At 48.1% G+C, this 21291-nt stretch overlaps 1 protein-coding gene across 5 annotated transcripts in view; it reads left to right on the plus strand.

Annotated features, from left to right (window-relative positions):
* The window catches only part of ADRA1A (adrenoceptor alpha 1A), a 119673-nt gene that overhangs the window by 84029 nt on the left and 14353 nt on the right, over window positions 1-21291 (plus strand). For 2 of the 5 annotated variants that reach the window (XM_079143127.1, XM_079143126.1), the window contains exon 3: window positions 6271-7064. In XM_079143127.1, the coding sequence (XP_078999253.1) occupies window positions 6271-6788 (518 nt within the window). In that variant the 3' untranslated portion in view covers window positions 6789-7064. Of the gene's footprint in view, window positions 1-6270; window positions 7065-10966; window positions 17573-21291 lie in introns of those variants that run through there. The other 3 variants (XM_079143128.1, XM_079143130.1, XM_079143129.1) reach the window with 3 other exon arrangements.

Raw genomic sequence — 21291 nt, forward strand, 5'->3', positions numbered from 1 at the left:
AAAAAGAGATAGTGACATAGCGGAGAAAACCAGAGGACTGGACAGAAAGAGTGCACAAGAAAAAGGACCAAGTCAGCAGAAAGAAGGCAAGAGAAACAAGGACAGAAACAAGAAGCAGGGCTGTCGGGCAGAGAAGAAGGCTCAGGCCTCACTGAGGCAGAAACATGGGTGGACAAGCAGCCCAGTAGACAGGCAGGCAGGAGGCTGGACACTCTCAATAAGCACTGGGCCTTCAAGGCCCTGCCTTGTGCTGTATTCTGCAGCTCTGTCGCTGAGCAAAAGGGACCTGGGCCTTCTCACACAGAGGTTACAGCTAGTGACGGGGTCAGAAGCACCCATTCTGGATGGGCTGGTTCCACCCTGGTGCTCCTTTCCTTGATGCAAACAGCAGTGTTCAGTCACCTTCCCTTCTAAAAAAAGCATCATCAGTCATCAAGAAGAAAGAAATTGCCAGGCTCAGTGGCACAAGCCTGTAATCCCAGCAGCTCAGGAGGCTGAGGCAGGAGGATCGCCAGTTCAAAGCCAGCCTCAGCAATGGCGAGGCCATAAGCAACTCAGTGAGACCCTGTCTCTAAATAAAATACAAAATAGAGCTGGGGCTGTGGCTCAGGGGTCGAGTGCCCCTGTGTTCAACCCTTTGTACACCCCCCAAAATAAACAAACAAACAAATAAAGGAAGAAGAAGAAAGGAATCTGAGAAGCAACAGAAACTGGGGCCAGAAGTGGTGGGGGTCCAGAGTGGGAAGGAGTGGGCAGAGGAGGAGGCTGCAGGAGGAGGGATGTTGGTGGGGACCAGGTGGCAGCAGCTCTTTTCCAAGCTGGATTCCAGGGCCAGCTCCCCTTCCTAATCAAGGGAAATGAAGAAATCTGAGGATGGGAATAAGGTCCAAAAGGAGGGCAACAACTCTTTGCTTTCTTCTTTCACCCTTCGGGAAGTTGCTGAAGGGCAAGTCAGCCCCTGGGCTTGATGGAATAAACCAGGTGGTACCAACTATGGGAAGCTGTGAGCCTGAAGCATTTCCAACTTGATGTCTGAAAAGTCATCCAGAGAGTTCTTGGATTAGCAGAAAAATATCCCTAAAGGATTTAGGCTGGGGACTCCTATACATCCTGGTTTCAACGTAAGTTAGTTTTTCAACCAACTTCTTATCTCGCCCTATACCTCAGCGGTAATGAAGAACACGGGTGTTTTCAGGGTGACAGCTTCGTGAGCGAGCGCTGTCTTTAACGTAGACCAAACAGGTTTGTGTCTTTCCACAGTGTCAGAATTTACTGAATAATCCTAAACTCACAGGCTACACCACTCTCATCAGTGACAGCCCGCTGCACACTTGAAGGTCACCTGGCAATTGTATTAGGGCAATCACAGGTTCTTTTATTCCAGACTTGATTTCTAGTCTCTGTAACATCCAAGTCACACAACACACTTTACACAATTATACATACGTGGGTGACAGAAAGGCTAAGAAAGGCTGAAGACAGCTGCAGGGTTCAGAGCAAAGGCAGAGAGGAGCTCGGAATGCCAAGGAGCTCTGTAGGTGGTATCGTAAGATTATGAACCGGCCAAAGAACTTGTTCAAGGCACAGAGCTATCAAAGTGCTGGCAAAGTGCTGGGATTTATTCTAGGCCAAGGACAAGAAGATGGCAGTTTCAGAGCATCCGTTCAGAGTGGGCCGCGTGTGATTGTCACAGGCAGGAGAAAACATGCTCTGCTGAAGCCTGAGGACGGAGATTCGGAGGTTTGCCTCTGTAGCCATTTTCCTGGGCAAGGCCCATGACAGGTGACAGGTGACAGAGTCGGGGTGCTGCTGTGTCCAGTCTCAGGGTGCTCCTCCTTCCATGCGCCTTGAGGATTGCTTCATTCCATGGTCTGGAGTGTTTGATGAGCTCATGGGCCTGGTTTTCCCAGTGAGTTTGATACATGCATCCAGGTGCTTCTGATTAGTTTGATGAATCACAGGTGGTCTTTTTTATTTGCATGATTAATTTATTTATCAGTTTGTGCCAGGCAGGGGGTGGTTGTTTACTTGTACAAACAAGTTGTAGAGTCATTCTACATCAGCACTTAAAATGGAGTAGCTCATGGCAAGCAGCTGCTTTACTGGATGAGTGACACAGGTTTAGGCACAGCCCAGAAACTGCTGCTCTGTGCATCTTGGAGTAGCTCAGAGCAGGGCCTAGCCTGCTCTCCACAGGGTGTGGAAGGGAGGCCCCATACTCACCTCTGGGTCAGTCAGACTTGGAGTTGGGGACACAGGCAGCAAGGAAGGAAAGGGGGTGGAAAGGAGGCCACCAGAAGGAAATGGTGTTGCTCATGTGTGCAAAGCAGGACTCCATAAGCAGAGGTCCTCGGAGGATTGTGGGAGACTCCAAAGCTCCCAGATCACTTCAGGAGCATTCAGATTCAGAGTTCATATATTTTTTCCTTTTTCTGTTAACTGAAATTCTTCAAATAAGGGAAGTAGCTGTCTAGCTGGGATGCAGAGTAGTGGGATTTCCAGATGAGGTGGTTTTTGTGACACCAGCCATCCTTAAGCACAGGAAAAGGTGGGCATTTGTGAAACAGGTTCCCTTAATCACATTGCTGTCATTATTTGGAAGAATTATAGGAGATACATAGACATCTTAGTGCAGGATGAATTCCTCCTGGAACTGACCGCAGTCATACAGGGCCTGTTCACACCGACGCTTTCTTGGCCTCTCAGATGAAGTTTGAAGGAGCATATTTACCATTCAGCTTCCCCACCGTGGTCTTCATCACGCCGTAGTCTCCACATCCTCTTTCCCCAGAAATCATGGTTCTAACATATTTTGAGACTCCATGAAGAGAGAGTCCCTAAAATCAGACTGTCTCATTTCAAATCCCGGCCCTACCATACTATCTGAATGACCTTAGTTGAGTTATTCAAACTCTAAATAGCAGCTTCTTCCCTTGCAAGGTAGGAATCTTGATGGGAGTCCCACCTCTCTTGTGTCACTGAGGATGATTGAGTTGGACATCAAGTGTCGAGCACACCACCTGGCTTGAGACACACCCCAGCCGTAAACAGCTTTGGAGCTACCGGACAAAACTTGCTCACGGGGCTTTTTAAGTTAGCACCCATCATCTGCGTATGTGTGTGTGCGTGCATGTGGGTGTGTGTGTGTGTGTGTGTGTGTGTGTGTGCCCTCCAGACGCTTGACACTTGGCAGGGAGCATGCACTAGTGGTAAGCGCTCTTATCAACCCCAGAACCGTTCTGGGTTTTGTGGCTCCACAGTATGGAAGTTTGCTGTCCCACTAGATTCCAGAGCACTGTTTGCCAGAGGAGTTCGTAAGTGTGCCCAGCATTTTGTCATGACTCTGAAGGGTTCACGTCACAGAGGGGGAAAGACAGCCATAAAATCAGGACCGTAAGAAACAAGCGGTGTGGGTCCATTAGACATCATCCTCAGGGGCTGGGTTGTGGCTCAGTGGTGGAGCACTCGTGAGCACTCTACCGCGAGGCACCGGGTGTGAGGCTCAGCGCCCCATAAAAATAAAGATATTATGTCCATCTACAACTAAAAAATATTTTTTAAAAAGAAACTATCCCTCAACCTTTATTCAGAGAAGAAAACTTGAAGGCTCCAGGTATGTTAAGACTGTCCCAAAGCCACTCAGCCAGGTGCGCACAGAATCGAAACTCAAGGTTGGTGGCAGAAGGAACAGGCCTTGAAGTGCAGAGGGGAGCGGAGGAGGCGCAGGGAGAGCCACGGGGCTCCACAGCCCGTCCCAGAGGAATGGAGAGGGTCTGTGAGTTCCCTTTGCTGGGAACTCCTGGGGTCTGGGCAGCGGCAGGCACGGCCCCCTGGGCTGGGAGTGCAACTGCCGGCTGTGCGGCCAGCGCTTCAGGAACCAGATTCACTGGATGAGAAGCTCGGAGGCTGTTTCCACCTCAGGGCCCCAGGGTTTTGTCACTGTGCTGGGAAGGGCTCTGTGGTGGTCACTGCAAGATGTAAAGGACCAGAGGCCTGATTCCTGTGGTGTAGATCAAAGGGTAAGGTTTTGTAGGAATTGGAGAGAAAAGTGCATTTAAAACACAATGACCCAACTTAAGAGGACAAAAGAAAAGGGGGGAATGGTAGGGAGTGAGGCTAGAAAAAAATAAAAATAATAACAATAATAAGCAATGATGCTTTAAAGCTGTTTAAGCCAAGGACTAGAGGGACCCTGACCATCAAGCAATTAACAAACATTTGGGAGTCACTTGAGAAGACAAGCAGACTGTAGCAACAAAAGGCATCAAGAGGAAGAATGGCTGAAGATTACTAGGGTTTTCTTTTTCTTTCCTTTCCTTCTTTTTTTTTTGGAACCAGGGATTGAACTCTGGGGTGTTTAACCACTGAGCCACATTCCCAGCCCTTTTTTGTATTTTATTTAGAGACAGGGTCTCACTGAGTTGCTTAGGGCCTCACTAAGTTGCTGAGGGCTGGCTTTGAACTCACAATCCTCCTGGGAGCTGCTGGGATAACAGGCATGCAATTTCATCAATCATGCAACTCCAGCATTCAGATGGGAAGGGATTCGGAACCATCTAGGCCACATCTGCATAGCACTGCATGGGAGAATAACGGGTGGTTCCAAGGAATCAATTTTTTTTTATTGTTTTGTTTTTGAGAAAAAGAAAAAAGATGTTTTATTGCTTTGCAAACAAAGGAGAAACACGGGGGACTCCTGTTCCAGGGGCTACGATCCTGCCCATCAGGGGGAATATAGGGATTTAAAAGAGGTGATTCAAAGGCTACATTCCAGGGGTGCCCTGGCGGGTCATAATCCACTTTCTAATTTGGGAGACTTCTTAGATCTTCTGGTACCATCCCTGATATTTGAATTACTTCATTCCTATGGTGGGTATGTGCTCAAGGACAGATAACTCAGTCAAGGATGGGGAAGAAGGGTAATCCTATTTCTCTCCCACTCCCCCCAGATCGACTAGGGAGGTGAGTTAGGGAGAGGGAGACAGAGAGAAGGAGAAAGAAACATGTCCATTTTAAAAATAAGTCCCAGCAGCAGAGCAGCAAGGGCTATTTTCAAAGCATAAAGGGGACTGTTACATTTACCCACTGTCAATTTCTACCTTACATTTCCATGACAAATGGGCACTGATATCTCCAAGCTGCTTCCTACTGAGAGAGGGTGACGTTGTGGGGAAATGACCTAAAGTCCTTGCTCCGTCAGGTGGGGCATGGACAGTTAAGAGTATTCAGTATCAGGGCAGTCCAGAGTCCATGGTGGCTCTTGGCAGGTGACTGGACAAGGCATACATAGGGCGGGGCTCATGCTAGGACCACAGTAAACGGGACAGCAAAATATTACTTTTTTTGCAAACGAGTAGCACAAAAGCAATTACTATTTCAGCCAGTCTCTGAAAACCAAAAGACAATAATTCCTTAAAGTTTAAGGTGGGATCCAACATGCCTTGGTTTTTGTGAGCAGAGGTCACTCAAGGCTTTTGGAACATTAGCAGAGTTGTTAGAAACATACATAATATTTAGTTTTTATAATGGCACAGGTGTCCCCTTGAGTTGTAGTTAAAATATCTAATGTCATCCGATTTCTGTAAACTAGCTTGCTCATGAGCATTACCTCTGTGTAAGTAGCGAGATCTCTTTAACTGTGTCATTTGGGGCTCTCTTGGTAAAGCTAGTTAGGGTTTTTGTGTGCTATATTGCATCATTTAGACCAATTTGAGGGAGAAATGTCAGGGCTAGGTCATCATACCAGTGAAAAACAGATCGAGTTTGTCCATGTAGGAGGTTGGAAGATTTGTAGGTCTATGAGATCAGGCTGGCTCAAATTGACTCAGGAAAAATTTGTGGTTCTAGAGTCCTTGGTGATAGTTATTATTAGGCACTCCCCAAGAACCAGACTTTAATATGGATTATTCAAGTGGATTCCAACTTGTTTTAAAATTCAGACAATATAATTCATTATCTAGTCTTAACCAAAATTTTATGTTTCATGCTTTAAGTCTTCACAGGAACCACCAGTGATACTCCATCACTGATAGTGTGGATGCCACCCTGTCCTTTGGGCCTGCTGCCATATTGATGGCCACACATGGGCCGAGTCAGAATGGTCTTTGAGGATGTGACCAAGGGATTTCTGGCAAATGTGAGACACTCAAATGCATCTGGAATCTTCAAACCATTTTAAAGCCATGAAAAGATGCCTATAGTTTTGTTTTCCTAGCAGCTTGGCCTATTGAATCGCCAATAATATGTTCTTCTCTGTGTGTTTTCTTCCAGGGTCTTTCTTTCCTGATTTCAAACCTTCTGAAACAGTTTTTAAAATAGTATTTTGGCTCGGATACCTGAACAGCTGCATCAACCCTATCATCTACCCATGCTCCAGTCAAGAGTTCAAAAAGGCCTTCCAGAATGTCTTGAGAATCCAGTGTCTCCGCAGAAAGCAGTCCTCTAAGCACGCCCTGGGCTACACCCTGCATGCCCCCAGCCAGGCCCTGGAGGGGCAGCACAAGGACATGGTACGCATCCCTGTGGGATCCGGAGAGACCTTCTATAAGATCTCCAAGACGGATGGGGTCTGTGAATGGAAATATTTCTCTTCCATGCCCCATGGATCCGCCAGGATTACAGTGCCCAAGGACCAATCGGCCTGCAGCACAGCTCGGGTGAGAAGTAAAAGCTTTTTGCAGGTCTGCTGCTGTGTGGGGCCCTCGGCTCCCAGCCTTGGAGAAAACCACCAAGTTCCAACCATTAAGATCCACACCATCTCGCTCAGTGAGAACGGGGAGGAGGTCTAGAGGAGGAAAGGTCAGAAGGAAAGGGGTGACCCTAGGTGCCCTCTCCACTCCCACACAGAAGGCCGCTCACCCTTCCTGCAGGACAAGAGGGCACCATCCAACCAGGGACCATCTGGGAATGGGGTGGGGGAGGAGACCTAACTGAGCAGGCAGCAGGTGGGGCCCACGGAAGAGGGAGGCTGTCTCACCATCTCTTGGTTCGAAGTGAGCTAGACGGCATTTCCCCAGAGCTGATCCTCTCCCAGCCATTTTCTGAGCCTGCTTTCCACAACCGGCCCTTTCAACAAAAAACACCATGGGAAACAGAATTTCATACACAATCCAAAAGACTATAAATATAGGATTATGATTTCATCATGAATATTTTGAGCACACACTCTAAGTTTGGAGCTATTTCTTGATGAAAGTGAGGGGATTTTATTTTCAGGCTAAACCTACTGACAGCCACATTTGACATTTATGGAGAGAGGGCCCAGAGAGGAAGAACTAGAAGATGGCGGCCAATACCCGGGCACATTTCTTTTAGAGCAAGTTTCAAAACTTCATCATTTCTAAGACAACCAGTTTTTCAACTTGGGTGCAACTGGACAGTGAGATTTACCTTTGGCTGCACTTTGGCTCTTACTCCTTGTCCCCTACTGGGACATTCATGTCTTAGAATGAGATAGAGACACATTCTCTGCCATTGGGTTTGGAGAGCATGCAAAGAACCAGACAGGGAAAGCACGTTTTTCCCAAGAGACGGGAGGCTCAGTTTTGCAAATTAACTACTAGGGACAGAAATCCTTCCAGCAGCTCCCAGATCAGATGAAAGAGGCTCCCTCTGTAACATTTAATGATGCAGAAGTTGGAGTGGTGCTCATTTCATTCTAAAGTAAAGGCTGCCAAATTACTCCACAGCATTTTTGCTGTGGCCTAAAAAGACCCTTTCCTAACAAATCACTCATCTTTTCCAGAACTCCATTTTGAAAATACAGAGCTGATCCTATGTTGACTTCCATTTCCTCTTATCTGATCCCATACCACATACCTGGGTGAGATTTACCTGTGTTGTGTTAGAATGAGCCTAAGATCCAGCTATATCCTTCCTGAACTTTGAAACATACTAATGCTCAGCCTTGAACATGAAATGACTGATGTCCAAAGAGCTGCCCAGAGCAGGAGTTTGCAAACATTTTTGACAGAAACTGATTTATCCTGGCAAAAGATTCAGTAGCCCACTCAATTTCAGCTATTCCTACTTTTTGCAGGCACCTGGGGAACAGGCTATTTCTCAATTTATATAAATACCAAATTTTGATAAACCTCAGTAATTCAGATTACTGCTAGAGGTGGTAACTCTATGTAAAAATTAAAATATGCCTGTCATTCCACATCAAGAACTTAAAGTAGGATTTAAGAATTTCAAAGCAGTTTGCAGCTGACACATAAACTTCCCGGCAAGTCTATGGCCCATTATCTTCCTCCTCTTCCCTTGCTGCAAGGTGCTTATTTCTTTAAATCATTATTGAAGGCAAATCTCTTCCGGCACTGCCATGTACACACACGTGGGCTTGGGTTTTGTGGTGAGTTGTGTTTAGACTTTGAATAAGACTGCTTCCTTGGTGTTATTCTGGATAGAGTCTTCTTACTGGCCAGAGGAATGGATATTTGGCCTTGTGTTCAGAACTTGGATTCTGGCACTTAGAAGTTGGCTGGATTTTTAGGTTCTCCTTCTCTCTCTGCATGTACCATAATGGTTCTTCCAGATGTGTCCTTTTTATTCCTAAGGCAGGCTTTAGGGAGAACTGGAATATGCGGGCCTCACTCCTCTTCTGCCTTGATAGGAAAAATAAGCTTCATTGTTCAGAGAGCTTCTTTCAGATTCTGAATTTAAGAATGGAAAAAAAAAAAAAAAAACATGTCATGCTTTGCCCTGGTTTTCCCTGCAGGAAGGGTAGCCTCATGGAAAGAAAGGCAATCATTTTTCTTCAGCACAATGTGATTCCATGTTAGAGATGATCTTTAAACACCTTTACACACAAATCTCAATTTTAGGAATGAGAACATGAAGCGTACCAAAAAGTCAGCTGAATGTCACTTCTAATCAAAATAAACAACTAGGAAATCTTTTGACCATCAGATAGTAACCATGACAATCATATCCATGAAAAGTCATCCATAAATAATTGTCTGCTACACTGTTCTCCAGCACACCTCTCTCTGAAGAGGCAAACTTTTCCCTTGTTTTATTTTTTTTCTTTCCCCGTAGCATGATATCTGGTATAAACATGCCAATTTTACAAGAAATTGGTAATGTCACCCAAAACTTAGTAACAACTGGGCTAAACAATACACAAATTGAGTTATGTTTTACTCATCCACAAAAATATCTGTACTTTCAAGCATGCCAAAAATTATCTAAAATTGTTACAGCTAAACAAATGATTGTCATATTTATACTCACATGTTTACTGTTTCTATTTGGAGTGGGAAGAATTTACCCAGAGCAACAGTGGTTACAATGTTTTCTCCAATGTGTTATAAAAAGCAGCTGCTCTGGGATCGTCCCATCGCAAAAATCCATGTGGCACGGGAGAGGCGAGATCGGCCTTGATTCTGCAAATCGAATTGCATGTGTTGAAAGGGTCCTTGAAGTTCCTTGTTCAGAAATGTCCCCAGACTATTGCAAGGGTTTCAAAAGAGCATCTTACTCACCCTGATTTTCTTCCTTCCGTCTCTCTCATGTCTCACCGGGGACTGCTTCTGCCCGTGATCACTTGGTGTATCCCCCACTCTCCAAAATATTAAGTCTTCTAACTCTCTCACCACCTACTTGGATTGGTCCATTCATGGAAGACAGTAGTATCTGGGTAAATAACTGTTCTCTCAAAGATTCCTCTTAGGTCCTACTATGTGTCGGGAATCATTGGCTCTAAGCCACTAGCAACTCTGCAGTTCTTATTTTAGAGATGAAACTCCATTGGTTGAGGGAGGTTAAGGACTTGCCCCAGCCCGAGGAGGAACCATGACTTTTGAAGCTGGGTGTCCCTGACTCTAAGCACACACTTTTCCCGTAGCATCCCTGCTTCATTCGCCGTGAGGGTATGCTGAGGGTACCAAACCATCCTCACACTTTAAAATGTTGTGTTTCCTTGGGATTGACTACATATTAATCTTGCCAAGTATGCTACAAAATCTCCAATGCAGCTAAGAGCAGATCATCAGAAGATTGGTATCTACAATTCTATCAGACCCCAGCACATTTTTAGGGTTATTGACCTAGAATGTTGTTAAGGCCTTGCAAGAAGGGGAAATTATACCAAACTGGAAGAAGATGTGCACACGAGAGAATTCAAAAGAGGCTGCTTTGGCCAAGAACAGAAAACACAGTGGTAGCCAGGACACCCACTGGGAGGTGTGTCTGAGTTATTGGTTACCAGTCATGATTCATATGAACACTCAGAAAGTAGATCTTTTTGAAAAATGAATGCAAACCAATCCATCGCTCACTCATGCGTATTTCAACTTGATTTATTTATTTATTTACTTTTGAGTTGGAAAAAAGGGAAGGGATGATAGGTTTTCCACCAGGATTGGCAGAGTGTGTTGAACATGTGACATTCGTGGATGCCACTGTGAGAGCAGGGTTCAGAGTGGTAGCCAGAGTCCCAGGCCATCTTGGAGGCACAGTCGGCAGCAATGCTCCTTACGAGACGGCAGCCCGTGCTTCTGGATTTTCTTTCCCACGTGAAAGCTGTACACTCCAAGCATCTTGGGCCCTCCTTCCTGCCACGTGAACCATCACGTAGATCTTCTAGCTCAGTCCGTTTCTTGTCTTGGCCTGGGGGTGAGAACATTTCAGGAACTGTTTGCTTGGGCAGGTAATTGTTCATCCTTTAATCACAGCTACTTAGTCACAGCTGGACAAACAGTCTCAGTTGCTTCTGAGGCTAGATCTGCTCAGGTCCTCCTGCCAGAAAGACACCAGCTCTTTAGGTGAACATTAGTTGACATAGTTAAGGACAAGAGCTCTGTTCATCAACAAAGCAGGGGAATGTGGCCAACAGGGGAAGTCGAGCAGGTGGAAGGCAAACTCTCCTAGAAAAAGCCAGGGTGACTAGAAGAAAGACAGAGTGGCATATTGGAGACATCCGAGCTATACTCACTGGTCACTGTGATCTCTTTTACACTACTAGGACTTTTAACCATGAGACCACCTGTACACAGCTCCCGTCGAACCCAGTTGGAACACTGTTTGCACCTGCTCCGTGTCTACAATCTAAGCTGTGGAGCAGGGCTGAGTCCACCATCTTCCAAAAGCAATGGCAGCAGTGGCCTCTGGCCCTTCCAAGTCCCTGCGAGATGAGTGAGTGGAGATGACCATTACGGAGCTGGGTCAGGAAAGCCAGTTAGGATGGCAGCAGAGGATGCTGGCCCCTTGCCAAGATTGCCATTGGCACAGTCTTATTCTTGCCCCCAGACCCAAATGTCCTGTGAGTGGGCTGGGAACGGCCCCATTGGCTGTAGGCAGGAAAATGTCATTTCTTCTTTGCTACCGCAGCTTGGATTATGGGTTCTGCCGCCCACAGGAAAGGCTGTGGGCTGGTGGGAAGGCGGAGGGGGAAGGGGTTTAGCAATGCTTTGCTGCAACTGAGAAGCAAGGAGTTGCCCGAAGGCTGGAAGCTTATTCATTTCAAAAGCAAAATAATTCCCTTTCCTTTTCATGTGGCTCAGGAGTTACTACATTATCTCACTTCCATATCATATTCAATGTGGCCACATTAGAAGCTAGAAATAATTTTTGCCAGACTATGAAAACTACAGACTTCATTAGGGTAAAAAATCTGAAAGCAGATTTACACTGTATTTAGAGAAAAATATGATGCGGGCCCAGGCCTATGAAACAACCTGAATACAGCAGGCACATTTGAATGTTAAAGAGAAGAAGTGAAGACCAAAAATCCCGATGTGAGTTTCACATCTCCATCCACGACTTTGCTTTATGTTTGTCCAAGTGGATTCTCTCATCTCAGGACATTCCCGTGGCAGAAAGAGAAGCCAGGGCTTCACGTGGCGCATGAAGAAATGGGGCAGTGAGTCGAGGGATTTCTTCCAATACCCGCATATTCAGCCTCCAACTCCTTTTTCCATCCTCAATGTCCCCGAGGTCTGCCACCCTCTAACTTCCATGTTTTGCTCCTTCGTCTCTCACCGGTACTTCCAGTTGTGTCACACCTTCTCTCCTGCCAGCATTGGGCGGCACGGAATCATCCCAGGGCTCAAGTGCAGGTCTGTCCATGTTTCTCTCCGTGGCTAACAGACAGGCACGTGTAATCCTGTTCCTTCTCCCTAGATAGGACACCACGGGGCTAAGGAAATAGGGAGGCAGGAGGCTCTTAGTTTGCTCAGTGGGGTGGCAAGTAAGGCACAGTCAGCAGTGACTATCACCGTAAGGTCCTCAGGAACACAAAAGTCCCAAAGGGAGTTGTGGGAACACTCCTACTGCCAGTCACTGTGGACACTGATCGTCAGCAGCAAGCTACCTCCCTGTGCCAGGCACTGCACTTGGCATGAAAACCACAGAGAGGCACAAACCGTTCCCAGCTTATGATCTGGGTGGGTCCAAGTTCACCTGCTTAGAAGTCAAGAATGTTTTTCCAAGAGGCATTGTTCTACATGGGGGAGGGGAGGGCTGTTTCCAGATGAACCAAAATAAAAAACTATTTAATGTTCACCAAGACTTGGCAAGCTTTTTCTGTAAATGGCTAGACAGTAAATGGTTTAGGCATTACGGGCTTTATGTTCTCTATCACACATATTTCTCTGTTTGGGACTTTTGGTGGAGAAGGGAGATCATCCTTTAAAAATGTAGAACCAAGTGCTTGCCTCGCACGCCCAAGGCCGTGGGTTCAATCCCCGGCACCACACACACACACAAATTTAGAACCATTCTTAGCTTGGAAAAAAGAAAGGTGTGGGCCAGATTTAGCCCATGGGGCATGATTTGTGCCTATGACCATCATAGGGTACAGCTCAGTGCAAACAATGAGAAACAATGGTTTGGGGTGTCAGCGTTTTAAACATGTCATCAACATATCTCCACTTAGCTAAATCAGTGTTCCCAACCTGCATGAGTTGCTAGACAAAGTGACAAGTTCATGTCCCAGGGTGGCTTTCTGAGCAGGGGTCAGAAGCAGAGGTGAAACTCGCTGCACTCCATCCCTGCAGCCGCAGAACGGGCAGGTGAGCAGGAGCCCGGGGAGTCCGTGGCCGGCTCAGCCCTCCCCGCGTGGCCTGACTCAGACAGCTCCAGGCCACGCGGCAAGGCTGACCTCAAATTCCACCCATGCCCTTGGGCCCTGCTGAGGGAGGGGTCCCCAGAAGTCTTTTGGGGCCACACTTGGCTCCTTGGAGAGCCTCCTGTACCAGGCATTTGCAAGCCCTGCCTGGAGCTCACTAAGAGTCATGGGGCATGAACAGAGGGCATCTCCCAAGGGACAAGCAGGAGGAGGGTTTCCTCTCCTCCTCTCTCTTCCCAGTTTTCCTCTTCCTGTCAGCGCGGGGTTCCCTAACTAGAATGGACATGGTGCTGCCACAGGGAAATGTAGTTGACCTTCCCAGGCACCAAAGCCACAGTTCTGAGCGAGGTCTGTGCCGCAGGGACTCCCTGCCCCTCCTGCTCCCTCTCCAGGCCTGGTGGGTGCTGAGGGGCAGAAAGACATTCCCGACTGGAAATAAGGCTGGGTACTCATGGCCCCGGGCAAGGTGTCCCCAGAGTTGAGAGAGGAGACTCCTCGGATGGGCTCTGGGGTGAGGCGTGGACTGGCAGTGGGTGCAGAGCTGCTGGAGAAGGACCTGGAAATATTGAGGCCCTTTTAATAATGACACCACTGCCTACCTTGAGCACAAAAAGGAATGTCTGGGTGGACACCACTGGCCATGTCCCTCTTCCCCCGTCCCCTGCTCTTGATCCTTGCCTTTTTCAATCTCCTTTCCTGGTCCCGTCCTCCATCTCCATAACTCCACTCCCTACTTCTTGCTAACCTTACAAGCAATGTAAGATGCTGGGGTAGGTACCCTCGCTGCAATGGGTACCATTTCTATGGCATCTTATACTGGGTGACAGTGTGGGGCTTCCCTGAGCAACAGCCTTGACTCAGTGAACTCTGGCCCCTGCAGCCTCCCTGCCCCGGGCAGGGGGCCTGGCCACAAAGGTGAGGATGTTCTCAAGGCCCCGGTCCTCAAAGACTTCCACCCTCTCCTTACGTCGCAGTCTCTCTGTCCTTACACTGCTCGTTCCAAGTGAAGAGTGCCAACACTGTGCAGCCACGTTTTAGAAAAGAGCTGGCGCTCAGAGTGGTTCCTGGCATTTCCAACCACACTCCCAAGATGGGCATCTCTTCCTTTGCCAGTGGTCGCCTCTCACTCTGACGGTTCAGACGACTTTACTGAGCCTTGCAAAGTCACCTTCTGTCTTGCAAAGTCACTTTCTGTCCTCTTGCTCTTCATCTTTGGTCTCTTGCCTGTGTTGTTTCTTTTCTGTTTGACTTTCCCTGGGGCCTGCAGGCCTGAATTAATCCCATAAAGTACACCTGGCTCCCTGTTAGCCCTGGGCAATGACGAACCCTTCGGGAGGCACACCCTCGGCAAAACGGTCAGCTGGGCAGAGGGTGTTCTCTTCTGGGCTCTGCTCCTTGACCCTGCCCCCACCAGCCCATCTGTGACTGAGATTTCTTCACTCACCCTCTCCTTGCACTGAGAACCTTTCCGCTTGAAGAAAAAGTTCTCCTCCTACCAACTTGCTCTGGCTTTTGCTGCCTCTGCTCCATGCTTCTGCAGTCCCCTCCCACCCTGCCCAGGGTGTCATTACACAGCACCAGGTTGTCATTATCTGGCTTCAACCACATATCCCCTGTCCTACTGCTGGGGGGGCGGGGGCTGGAAGTCCAAGGTCAAGGCATCAAAGTCCAAGGTCAAGGCATCGAAGGTGGTCTCTGCTCCTGTCTTATGTGGTCTGTGCATGTACACGTCTGTGTCCTAACTTCCTCTTCTTATCAGAAGCCCAGGCACATTACATTAGGATGCACCTTCATGACCTCTTTAAAGACCCTGTTTTCAAACACAGTTCCAGTGTGAGGTAATGGGGGTGAGGGGTTAGGATTTCAATAGGAATTTGGGAAGCATTAAATTCAGCCCGTCTGAACCCTCTGTGCTCTGCTTTCTTCCCATAACAACAACAACAAAAAGTATCCATAATTCTTTTCCCAAATCAAAAGGTCAAATACAGCCCTTTCTGAACCCCCTCCCCAAGTTCTTATACCAAATTCTCTATATAATGTATTTGGCAACTAATTGTGCACTTTATTTTTAAAATCCACATCTATTTAAAGTACTTTAAAATATAAATTGTATACACTGTGCTTATATAGGTTCTGTCTATTCAACTTGATGAAAACTCCTAGTAGCGTGAACAGTCACGTCATTTAATAGGCCTGAGACCCAAGTCCCAGGTAGGCAAGGAGAGAGAAGGGTTGACCAGGGCTGGAGACCAGGACCACAGGGACTTGGAAATGCCTAGGAAAGCTCAGGAAAAAGACTGAAGATCCTGGAGTTTCTGAAAAGTTACAGTGAAGGCGGTCATAGTGGCACACACCTTTAATCCCTGTGGCTTGAGAGGCTGAGGCAGGAGGATCCTAAGTTCAAAGCCAGTCTCAGCAACTTAGTGAGACCCTGTCTCTAAATAAAATATATAAAAAGGGCTGGGGGTGTGGCTCAGTGGTGAAGCCACTCTCAATCCCTGGTACCAAAAAAATAAGAAAGAAAAGTTACAGTGTGATCCTAATTAAGGGGAAGGGCACAGCAATGGAGACTCACAGGCCAACAGCCACCTCAAGTCAGGGGGACCTGTGGTCACCCCAGGGATATCTGCACCCAGGAAAGCAGAGCCCCATCTCTGAATGTGCAGACCCCAGACCCTGAGGGCAAGGGGAGGCAGAGCAAGTGGAGTCAAGGACCAACAGCAGTCCCAGTCCTGGGATCTGGATCAGTGAGGACGTTCCGGAGCCCTGTGGTGACCCCAGGCCCTTCCCAGTCACAGGGGGATTGAGGGTTTGTCAATGGCACCTGCCCTACTTCAGAATTGGCTTGGAAAATGGGTCCCCAAGAACCTGCAGGCAGCTTTCAGGCAATTTCCTCTGCTCAGTGTCATAACCCAAGAGGACAGGAGGCTGTGCCACCCTGGGATGGAGGCTGGGGGCAGCTCTCCTGGTGAAACTCAGTCTAACTGAGACCTTCTGGAGACCACCTCCCACCCTACTGCCTCAGCCTCCATTGGTTTTGAACGCAGGGTCCCGTAGCACCTGGCCTCTCTTGTGAAATTCTTATTCCTGTTTGGTCAAGCCAGCTGAGCCCTGCTGTAGACAAATCTGTCACCCGCAGGGCTGCACCATGACAGCCGTAGAAGGAGATTTTCTCCTCTGCCCTGGTTCCCGCTGAGCAGCACAGAGCATTTATCCTCATTAGGAAGACTCAGGACGCTGACACATGGCACCTCCTGGCACGCGGTCTGCCCAAGGGACCACCGGGGCTGCTTTGATTCCCCTCCCCCATCCCGTCCCAGGGGACTCTCAGATTGCAAGTGATCCTCGTCCCACAATATCAACGACAATGAGGCACCCTTGTTGCCAGAGCAACGCCATTCATCAGCTTCGGCTCAATCTACACATTAGGGAGCGGAAAGTCACATGGAAAGGCAGGGCCCGCGGAAGAATTCTGTGCATTCAAGCCAGACGCCATCCAGACGCAGAATGGCATGCCTGTAGCGACAGCTCATTGATGGATCCACTTCTTAACAAATGGTCTTCCTCCCCACCGGGGTCTGCATTCCTTTTGCCCAATCTGGCCTTAGCTTTCGCTGTGAAATTCAGTCATTGAAGGCTGCACAGCTGGGGGGCCCGGTCGTCAAACGCTGAACATCGGGGCGGGGGCTTTCCCCCACATGTCTTCCCTCCCCCGGGGGCCTGTGTCATACCCGAGATGACAGTGGTGGTAAAGAGCAGAGGCCGAGGTGACATTGACGAATGGTAGGGGAAGGAGCAGCTTCGATTCACGAATAAGGATGCCCAAATTCCAACCAACGAGAAAGCTATTTTAAAAAATATGCTAGACAGTATTTTTATGAGCAAAACATGCAAGCATTACAAGTATTTGAGTAACAATTTATTGCCAGTTTTCTACAGACTTTTTTTTAAGAGGGAAACATCGATTAGGAAATAATTGAATTAAAAAGGGAAGTCCCTTGCATGCTGTCCCCTCCACTTGCAGCAGTTGACATACCAAACATGTCTCACAATCCCAATTCCTAAACTTCGGCTGAGAACTGACGAGGGCCACAGGAGTTTCGCTTCAGCCCTGGGGGCCCAGACGAAAGCACTTGCTTTCTTCATCAGATGGGAAGGAAAGCCATTTTCCTTGTCTCTGGGGGTGGCCAGTCCCAACAGTCCACTTTCTTAGCATTTCCACACAGACGTAACCCACGCTGCCAACAGTGGAAATCCTTTACTCCCTCACATGCGCCTCCGAGGGATCGTGCAGAGATAAGGTTCGGATCATAGAAACTATCTTCTTGGAGCACCTGCTGTGTGCCAAGCCCTTAGAACACTTTGAGATGGTGAGGTGCCAGATCTTACAGCCCGGTTACCAAAGGAGTATGCCCCCAGAGACCCAGCTCCATGACGCGGGCATGAGGCGAGGAAGGCAGGGAAATCTGTAGGGAGTCAGACAGAGCAGACTGGGAGAAGTGGCACTTGCCTGCCCCTCCCCCGGGCTCTCCTTGTGTGATCTCTCCACTGTGGAAGCTGACCGTCCTGCCCACCCCAGAGCCCATCACAGGAGGGGAACTAGAAGGATCTTGAGAGCAGCGCTGTGGGAAGGGCTGCGGACCCAGGGGGTCCCAGACCTGCCTTCAGTGCAGTCTGCATCTCTGAGTGACTCTGAACAAGTCATTCGATGCCTGTGGCCCTGTGTTCTCATCTGTGAAATGGGGATGCAGGTGAAGTGGCTTGCAGGGAGGTGACTCATGCACCCATAAAACCTGTGAAATTGCAGCAGGCCCCCAACACACACCCGAAGCACTCTCTCGGGGTCCGCATTCCCCTTCCTGGTTGCTGTCTACCCAAGATGATTACCGTACAGCTTCCCTGTATCTCCAAGTGCTGAAAAACTAGGTGCAGGAACAGAGAAGCTGAGTCTCTCTCTCCCGCTTCCTCGGCTCTTCCACTTCAGCTTGATTCTCGCTCACTGAAGACACTCATTCCTCTTCAACTAGGTGGGAAGTCACTAAGCAACCATGTGCCAAGCTGGGATGCTACGTGCCCAGCTCAGGGTACTAAGCACCGGATTCTCAGTTACCCACCGCCTCCTCCCATGCTATTTTCTTTGAGTTGGAAATAGTCCTCCTTGGATTTTTTATTTTTTTTTAAATCAGACTCCTGGCACTACTTTGAAGCTTTCCACCAAACTCAGGATTACAGACACCAGAACAAGGGACCAGGCCTGGCATTTATAATCTTTCTCCCACCTGCCACTTACTTGGCATTAGGAAGTGTTTTATGTGAGCGTGGCTGTCCTGTGAAAGATGCTGCATAAAACGCAGCATTCTATAAAAGGTGAGGGTGTGAGTTTATATAACTGACCTTATGGGAAAGGGGAGTCATTTTGACCTCTGGAAGAAGGGACAGGATTTGACACAAAGCTTGGGTTTAGAATTGTCTAAGGAGACAGGGCTGAGCATTTCCTGGCAACTGTCAGAAGTGAATGTTTACAAGACAAAACAGTTGTTCCCCAGTCATGAACAGAGGGAGTTGAGATTTTATGGGAATTGGGCCCCTGTCCGGGGAGCGCGGGAGCAATCTCAGTTCTGATTTCAGACCCGCCGCTCAGGTCCAGGCATCGCTGTGGAACCTTGAAAGATCTGCAGGTGGTTTAGCAGCAAAGTCCACGCTGTGAGCTCAGCCCAGCACCACCAGGTCTGATGGGGCAGTCCCCTGCACCCAGAGGCTGTCTTCAGCAGGGACTTGCCAGCATCTCCCTGCCAGATGGTCTCTTGTGACTCAGATCTTCAAACTTGCTTTAAACAGAAAGGAAAGTCACTTTCAGGGTGGGGTTCTTGGCCCAGCCCTGCTTTGGATAAACACAGTCCGTGGCTATTTTGGTCCTCTGGGTTTTAAGAAGCAGCTGCTAAGTTGTGGCAAGAGCGAAGGGATCAGTGTTGGCCTAAATTAAAATGAAGAGTGCAGTTTTTTCGGTGCTGGAGGAAAAAAGGCTAGAGCAATATGTCACAGGGAACAGCACGTGAGCAGCCTGCCTAAGGGGACAGGGGCACAGCTTCAATCTAGAGGAGCCACCTCTTCCAGGTCTGAACATGTAGAGCCGGGTACTTCGGGTTTGGAATAAGAATTCTCATTCTAAAACATGGTTAAAATTTTGACCATAATTGATGCATGATGCTTGGTATATTAAAAGTAGAATATGATCGTTTGAGGGTCAGCCCACGTCGTTTTGTAAGAGGGCATACCCCCATGACGCGAAGTCAGCTCCTGTCCCTGAATTCCGTCCTTCCTCCCTCACGACAGGGGTGCAACCCTGCCTTCATTCTGCTCCCTCTGGGCTTTAGAATGCTCCCCAGGAGCTGCTGGGTCTTGATCTACAAATGCTCTGTCGAGTTTTCATGGGACTCTAGATCAAATCAATGACTGATGTCCGTGCTGGGACAATGGCCTCGTTGGGGGAAGCAGCTTAGCAGAACTCCCCCTGCTATATTCTTAGGATTTAGATGCTCCAGTATCCTTAGTGTTTCTCAGATACTCGCACATCCTTAGAAGTAGAAGCCACACCACAAAACAAAACCACCTTCTCCCAAAGTAGCTGCCATTGCATATGGATGCTCTCTCAGTCACTTACCCAGCCTGTAACCCTCAGTGCAGACCTGCCATGTGCCAGGGCCTGGAGATTAACAAGGGTGGAGACACAGTCCTTGCGTCAAAGCCCGTGCAGTCCATGGTGAGCACAGGTAAGCCAACAAGTGCAGGAGAGCATCGCAAGCATGTGGGTCCATATCCATGCAGAGTTACGGGGCCTGGAGGAAGGCACCCCCCAGCCTCAGAGTTAGGCTTCTTACAAACGGTACACTTTAGTGGCCTCCTGAAGGACAAAACTGAGTGGGGAGCAGAAGTTGTTCCTAGCACAGAAGGAACACATCCATGTCAAGGCCCTGGGGCTGGTGAATCTCAGGCACTTGCTGGGGTTGCCCCTCCCTCTGTTCACCACGCGTGAAGAAATCAGCCTTGCTGATCATGGCGGCCAGTCCCTGATACTTGCAGGCAGATTCGCCAGCTTTCCTTAGCACTCCTTTGAAGCTGAGGGAGAGCTCACTGGGTGAGCCTGTACGTGGTGAGCACAGGACTTTCCTGACAGAGCCACCATGTTTGGCCTGGCTGAAAATGGAAAGGCCTTGGTTTTCCAGTTGGCTGATTCTCTGTTCCTAAGGTTTAGCGCAGCACTGCAGTGGGTGACTGAATGAGAAAAGAAAAGAAGAAAAGCTACTTCTTTCTCTTCATGCAAATAAACATTTGCTCAAGCATATTAATCCGTAAGAGCAACCACACCATTCAGATGTCTTAACAAGAAAATTGAATACCAGGCAATTCTGCATTATTAAAAGTGAAGGAATGATTTGCAGCAAGAAAACATTGTGCAATGTGTTTCAAAATAAAGAGTTTTGTCCTACCAAAAAAATGCAGAGGAAAATTGCATCCCCAAAGTACCCCCTGGCTGGCTTCCACACTGCCCTCCCAAGGTCAAGGTCAGCAGCTCACGCTAAGTCAGGGCTCATGATTAGCAGAGGTGCCAGGCAGCTCACTGCAATGCAAATGCAGCCGAGGGCGGGAGGCACAGCCACAGAAGACTCAGAGCTGTGCTCTGCCATCAACAGCAATTAGGAAGGACTTGATTTACTGGGGCTAAGGAAGACAAAATTGGAGGTTCATTTTCCCTGTGAAATTAAAACCGTATTTTAGTAAATAAGGCTGATGCCATTTAAACACAGACCCTGCAACACTTCCTGGTCTGCAACAGTTTTTCTGCTTGTATCCTCCTTAGGAGCTCAAAATGCAAACACCGCTTTTCCTCCTTGCCAGAGAAGTAATTGTGGGCTGGCTGGCTGATTTTAGATGCTATGGTTTTCCCGTAACCTTTGCAACTGCTGTAACAAGTGAGATCCCTGTGAGGTACAGTGTCTAGCTGCACAGTGTTTGTAAGCCATGTCCACCCGCTCCAGGCTTGGTGTTCGGTCAGTTCAGCTGACAATCTCATTACCTTTCCTTCTATATTACAAAAAACAAAAAACGAACAAAAAAAAAAAAAAGAATTAATCCGAATCATGCTGAGAGTTTGGTATGTGCTCTGTGCTTTACAAGGGAGAATTCTCTCCTGCATCTGATTAATATGTTCATATGTGTGAATT

Source organism: Sciurus vulgaris (assembly GCF_902686455.1).
Source record: "Sciurus vulgaris genome assembly, chromosome: 5".
Taxonomy (NCBI): domain Eukaryota; kingdom Metazoa; phylum Chordata; class Mammalia; order Rodentia; family Sciuridae; genus Sciurus; species Sciurus vulgaris.